The sequence below is a fragment of the Anarrhichthys ocellatus genome, unplaced genomic scaffold (assembly GCF_004355925.1).
Source record: "Anarrhichthys ocellatus isolate YVR2014 unplaced genomic scaffold, GSC_Weel_1.0 scaffold159, whole genome shotgun sequence".
NCBI lineage: Eukaryota > Metazoa > Chordata > Actinopteri > Perciformes > Anarhichadidae > Anarrhichthys > Anarrhichthys ocellatus.
In genome coordinates, this window is record NW_022280189.1 from 120,735 (window position 1) to 126,880 (window position 6,146).

General features: G+C 48.8%; 2 protein-coding genes across 3 annotated transcripts in view; one reads left to right on the forward strand and one right to left on the reverse strand.

Annotated features, from left to right (window-relative positions):
* fbxo3 (F-box protein 3) overlaps positions 1–1,415 on the forward strand; it is a 19,781-nt gene extending 18,366 nt beyond the window's left edge. Inside the window, exons 6-8 of the mRNA XM_031878047.1 lie at positions 57–164; positions 272–354; positions 438–1,415. Of these exons, the coding sequence (XP_031733907.1) occupies positions 57–164; positions 272–354; positions 438–584 (338 nt within the window). The 3' untranslated portion in view covers positions 585–1,415. The remainder of the gene's footprint in view (positions 1–56; positions 165–271; positions 355–437) is intronic.
* A 1,387-nt stretch (positions 1,416–2,802) lies between these two features.
* On the reverse strand, positions 2,803–5,327 carry LOC116400282 (pogo transposable element with KRAB domain). Of its 2 annotated transcripts, XM_031878056.1 has the most exons (3): positions 5,196–5,327; positions 3,378–4,585; positions 2,803–3,140 (listed from the first exon to the last, which is right to left on the reverse strand). In XM_031878056.1, exons 2-3 carry the CDS (start codon positions 4,579–4,581, stop codon positions 3,064–3,066), a joined length of 1,281 nt encoding a protein of 426 aa, XP_031733916.1. In that variant the 5' UTR covers positions 4,582–4,585; positions 5,196–5,327; the 3' UTR covers positions 2,803–3,063. The 2 variants fall into 2 exon arrangements, with proteins under 2 accessions (XP_031733916.1, XP_031733914.1); XM_031878054.1 differs by lacking the exon at positions 2,803–3,140 and having other exon boundaries at positions 3,221–4,585.
* Between the last annotated feature and the right edge of the window lie 819 nt (positions 5,328–6,146).

Consider the following 6,146-nt stretch of genomic DNA (forward strand, 5'->3'; position numbering starts at 1 on the left):
GTGTGTGTGTGTGTGTGTGTGTGTGTGTGTGTGTGTGTGTGTGTGTGCGTGCGCAGGAGAGTTTCCCGTCATGACACCTGGGAAAGTCCACGAGTACGCCAGCTGCACCACCTTCTCCACCCCGACAGAGTTCATGGAGGGTCACTACACTTTCCACCGGCTGGGTAATAAGTCCTGTCCTTTGTTCTTTTATTGTGAAGCAGCTGTAGTTCTTTAATGGTTGTAGTTCTTTAACTCTTTAACATTTTGTCGTTTTTTTGATGTTTTGTAGCCAATAAAGAGGAAGTGTTCCACGTGGTGATTCCTCGCTTCCACATGATCTGTCCGCCCTTCAGAGAGCCGCTGGTCCGAACGGTAAAACATTAACATAAAAATATAATAACACGACAAAATGAAGATGAATAATAACTGAATAAAAGTGCTTTTAATCTCTTCAGCAGAAGGCGGCGGCGAGTTACTCGTCTCGCTTCGACGACCACGAAGACGACGGCGAGATCTGCGACGGAGACGGTGACGACTTTGGCGACCTGAGAGGAATCAACATGGCCGCCCTGGAGGGGGCGTGGTGCCCCCGACACATCTGACCTCTGACCTCCACCGTCGTCAGGGATTCATTCATGAGTTATTAACGGACAGCAAAGGATTCTGGGAAAGGTAACCAGAGCCGTTTGTGGGACGGAGTCGCGTCGACTTCCAGCTGTGAACGAGCAGTTTTCTAAAAAAAAAAACGTTTTTCTCACGAGGACGATGACGTCATCGTCGTGTGACGACTTCCTGTTTCAACGACAAGAAAAGTCGAGTTGTGACGACTTGTTTCTGTAAAAATATTTAGATATTTCAGAGTAAAAGATTTGCGTCAGAACTTTTCTCTAAAAGCTCTTTTTTCCACTGCAGAAAATATTTAATCATCAATTAATCTGTGATTTACTACATTAATTAAAGTCTTTGAATGTCTCGTTTTGACCCAAAGAAATTCAGTTTAATATGATTTAAAACAGAAGAAATGAATCGGTTATTAAAATAGATTATTTGTTAGTTACAGTTTAGTTTGTGTACATGAATCCCGTGTACATATTCTGGTTTTCCAGAAGAACAAAGTAAACATCTGGACGGATCCAACTGATCGTCAAAAGAATGATGAATCCTACAGACTTTTATTTTGAAACTAAAGGGTGGCTGGTGTAGAGTTCCTGCAGTGGAAACCAGTGTGATGGTGGTTTGTCTTCTGTCCTCTTTATTATATAGAGTGTGACGATCTATTAGAAGCTGGGCTTTTATTTTGAAAAAGAGAGAAGTGTTTCCTTTGCTGTGCTTCAAGTTGTTTTTCTTTTTTCGTCTTCCGTCCGTCACACTCTCGTGTGATTGGTCGGTTTGTTTTGTATGTTTTGGGCTAAATAAATAACAAATATTCATCACTGCAGACTCGGTTTACTGTCACGTGATCAACGAGGTCGTCTTCACTGCACGAGTGAGGTCATCACACACACTTTTAAACTACGTTTCCCTTCAAAATAAAAGCTTTTTAAACTTCTCCCACCACTGCCCTTTAGGAAGCCATTTCCCCTTCACAATAAAAGCCCCCTCCAATAGTTCATTTTAAATCCCTTCACAATAAAAGCCTTTTAAATAACAGGACGCTTTAAACAACCACATCAGTAACAAAGTCTTTTATTCAGTCATCATCGTCCTCTTCCTCCATCATCACCCTCTCTGTTCTCCTCCTCTTCCTCCCTCCTCTCCTCTCCTTCCTCTCTTCTTCCTCCTCTTCCTCCTCCTGCTCCTCTTCCTCCACTCCTCCCCCTCCTCCTGCTCCCCCCACCTCCCCCTCCTTCCTGGCATTGCAGCGGCTGCAGTGCCTCCTGAACCCCCCGATGAAGTGAGACCTGAAGCAGCAGAACGGACACGCGTACCGACCGGGTCGGTGAGCGGCTCTGACGTGTTGCTGCAGCCGACTCGGCAGGAAGAAGCTTCGAGAGCAGCTGAGGCATCCGTAGGGTCTCTCCACGTCGTGGCAACGCACCACGTGGCTGATGGCGAAACCTGTAACACAGGGAGAGCATTATGGGTAATGTAGTGCAGCGTTACGCCTCTGAAGTCAGAGCGGTTTACCGTCTGTGGCCTCGTTTTTTCCTCTACAAAGTAAAAGTCATGCACCTCTAGAACGATCTACAACAAAGCCCCTCCAACAGTAAACCACGCTTCCCTTCAAGATAAAAGCTTTTCTAAATAACAGGAGGCTCTACGTGTTATCCTCACTATTTATGTGTTGAATAACAGGAAGCTTAAAGTCAACACAGGAAACGGACTCGGACACAAACAGGAAGTGAGGCGGCGCTACCTTTGAGTTTGGTCTTCCAGCCACAGATGAGACACACAAAGCGGTTCGAAATGAAGCGAACCACTTTGGCCGTCGCCTCCATCTCCTCCTTCAGCTGCTCCCCGCTAAGCCCCGCCCCCCCCTCCTCCTCCTGTGCCGGTCCGGGGGAATTAGCGTTAGCGCCGATGTTAGCGTCCCGTCGGATGGCCTGGGAGGCGTAGGCTCTGGGGATGTCGTGCTTCCTCACCACGTGGTTCACTCCCAGAGCTTTCAGCTTGGTCTTCCAGCCGCAGATCAGACAGTGATAACCCGCGCCGTCGAACATCAGGACGCTCTCGTCTCCTTCCTCCTTCTGGGAGGAGACGTCTTCATCAGGACCCTCAGGATCCTCACTGCTCCTCTTCCTCTTCACAGCATCTTTCTCACTCTCCTCCTCCACCCTGGTCTTCTCCTCCTCTCTCTTCCTCTCCTCCTCACTGCTCTTCCTCTTCACAGCATCTTTCTCTCCCTCCTCCTCCTCACTGGTCTTCCTCTCCTCCTCCCCCCCCCGGTGGTCCTCACAGTGTCTAGAGATGAGGTGTTTGTATATCTTGGTGAAGTCTCTGCTGGTGTAGAAACACTCGACGCAGTGGAAGAGCTTTGCTGTGTTTTGGTACATCAGGATGTTTCCGAGTCGCCCGACCGTCGCTCTGTCCAGACGGGTCGGGTGAGACGCCGCCAGGTGAGTCAGCTGGTGGGCGTGGCTCTTAGAGAAGTGACCACAGAGGGGGCACTGCAGGTGGGCCGGAGGGGGGGGGGGTGGACATGACCGGTGTCACCGCGTCTGTAAATAAAGTTACATTCAAATGAACAAAGAGTTTAGACAACTACTGCTTTTTCTTCTTCTGTGGTTCTGAAAACATTTAAATAATGTTAAATCTGATATTTTATTTTTGGAGTTTGGTGAGAATCTTCTGAGGCTTTTATTGTGAAACATTTGGTCTCAAAGGCTGTGATTGGATGAATGAATGAATGACATTTAAAAGAGTCTCAATCATCACAGAATCTTCATCATCCTCACCCTTCTCTTGGACTGCCTCCTCATCATCAAGCACCACTAGTTCATTGTTAAACAACTCCTCTTCGTCCTCCTGGTCCTCCTCCTGGTCGTTCTGGTTCTGCTGTCGGACCCGAGTGAGCTGGTCCCGTCCGGCGGAGCAGGGCTGTCCATCCCCGAAGCAGAGGACCAGATGGTCCTCACTGCCGTCTCTCTTCACAGAGAGTCCGCACACTTTGAAGGACTTCCTGATGAGGTCCGGGTCCAGTTTGTCCCACGCTGAGACCACCCAGTCCACCAGCAGGCGGCATGGGGGGGGTCTGAGGTTCTGCTCGGTGTCCTCGTCCATCCAGCGCTGGTATGCGTCCTGCACGTCCTGCCTGAAGGGCTCTTTCCACATCACGTCGGCGGCCTGGACGAATCGGGTGCAGCCTCTCGGGATCGCCGCCGTCGTGACGTCGTAGCCGCCATTCAGCTCAGCCTTGGTGGCGGCGCCGACGTGGCAGCGGTACGAGTCCCACACCAGGAGCCGCGGGGCGCCGTTGGACTTCCCCACCACGGCCTGCAGCCAGTCTTTGGTGAGAGCATCGCTCATCCAGCCGTTCACGGACAACTTGACCACAGCGCCGCCGCTTGCTTGCTCCTCGTTGTCCGTCCCTCTGAAGACGATGAAGGGCTTCAGCTTGGTGCCGTTGGCGGCGGCGGCGAGGACGACGGTGATCCGGCTCTGTCTCTTTAAACCTAAAGAAACCGCCGTCTCGTCCATTGCGAAGATGTCGCCCTCTGAGATCTTCTTGGCGCTCACCGTCCGCCCCACGTGATCGATGAACCCGACCAGTCTCTCCATGAGGACCTCGGGGTCCGCCGGTGGCTCGGCGGAGCGGCGGCGAATCGAGAGCTGGTTCCTCTGCAGGAAGTTCTGTAGCCATCCGGTGCTCACGAAGGCCTTCCCCCCGTCGCTCACCGACGGGTAGATCTCCAGCGCTCTCCTCGTGATCGCGGTTCTAGTCACCGCGGTGCGTTGGTGTTTCATCGAGTGAATCCACTCCCACAGCTTCTGCTCCAGCTCCTCGCTCACCAGCAGCAGCTCCTCCTTCTGCCTCCTCCAGTAGCGGATCCTCTTAATGTCGATGTTAAAGTGTCTCGCCGTCTCCTCTGCAGAGTTCTGCTCCTCGTACTCCAACACGCGCTCTTTGAACTGGAGGTCGTATCTGCGTCTGGTCGCCATGTTCCTTAAAGAAGAGACGTGAGTGAAATGAGATGAAGAACATAGACGATGCTGCTGAGAGTAGAGGAGACGCTTCCTCTAGAGTCTCCTTCACCTCAGTAGTACTAGTGTAGAAATACTCTGCTACTAGTAAACTATACAGATATAATATATATATTGTATAACTATTCAGCGACAGCTCATTTTAGTGACTTTATATAATAAAGTATATTATCATAATACACCTTTAATTATTTGATTAGATTTTGGTATTAATAATCGAATTATTCAAATAAAAAATAAAAAACATTCTCTAATAATGAAATACTCCATCGCGCGACTCACCAGACTCCGTTCACATTTTACGGTATTTAATCAAAAACAACTGAATAGAGGAAGCAAAACGTCTCATTATGAACTAATAGTTATATATTCAGTGAGGTCACAGTGTGACGCAGTATTCCGGGTTATTACCGGGACTGTGACTGTAACGTAAAGACGGTAAATGAGTGCTATTACGGTGTAATAACGGTGAATAACTGCTTCACGTGAAGCTGCAGGAATAAAGAAGCTAGCAGGCTAACTCTAAGCTAACGCGCTTTAAAAGCACACATTTAATCCTCTCTTCCACCCACCTGCTGCTACCGCCGGGGGTGTGTGTGTATTAAAGCTCCACAACCGGAACCGGCTGTAAAGAAATCACTCTAAAGAACCATTTCTACTGGTTTATAATCGGTATGTTTTACCGGAACCACCGCGTCGCTTCGGCCCGTTTGCAGCCAATCAGATCGCTTCAACAGCGACGATCGACCAATCACAGCATATCCCGGAAGAACCAAGCTCTCGCTCTAGCCACAAGTATCGCAAGACCTCAGTCATTCTTTGAATTCTTTGGTATTTATGTTTTTTTTATAGATGCTAAAACGATCAAACAAACCATTATAAAAAATAAATATTATAAAAAATAAATTTCTAAATTTAACTTGTATGCTCCAAAACCTTTCACTCAGTTTGTTATAAATTGACTCAAATATATTAATGCTTTAGATATTTTAAAGCTGTATTCTGTTTATATTTATTTAGATGTGTGTGTGTGTGTGTGGGTAGATGTGTGTGGATAGATGCGTGTGTGGATGTGTGTGTGTGTGTGTGTGTGGATGGATGTGTGTGAGTGTAGATGGATGTCTGTCTGTCTGTCTGTCTGTCTGTCTGTCTGTCTGTCTGTCTGTCTGTCTGTCTGTCTGTCTGTCTGTCTGTCTGTCTGTCTGTCTGTCGATGGGTGGGTGGGTGGGTGGGGGTGTGTGTGTATGGATGGATGGATGGATGGATGTGTGGGTGGATAGATGGATGTGTGTGTGTGTGTGGGTGGATGGATGTGTGTGGGTGTGGGTGGATGGGTGGGTGTGTAGATGTGTGTGTGGGTGGATAGATGGATGTGTGTGTGTGTGGGTGGATGGATGTGTGTGGGTGTGTGTGGATGGGTGGGTGTGTAGATGTGTGTGTGTGTAGGTGGGTGTGTGTGTGTGTGTGTGTAGGTGGGTGTGTGTGTGTGTGTGTGTGTGTGTGTGTGTGTGTGTGTGTGTGTG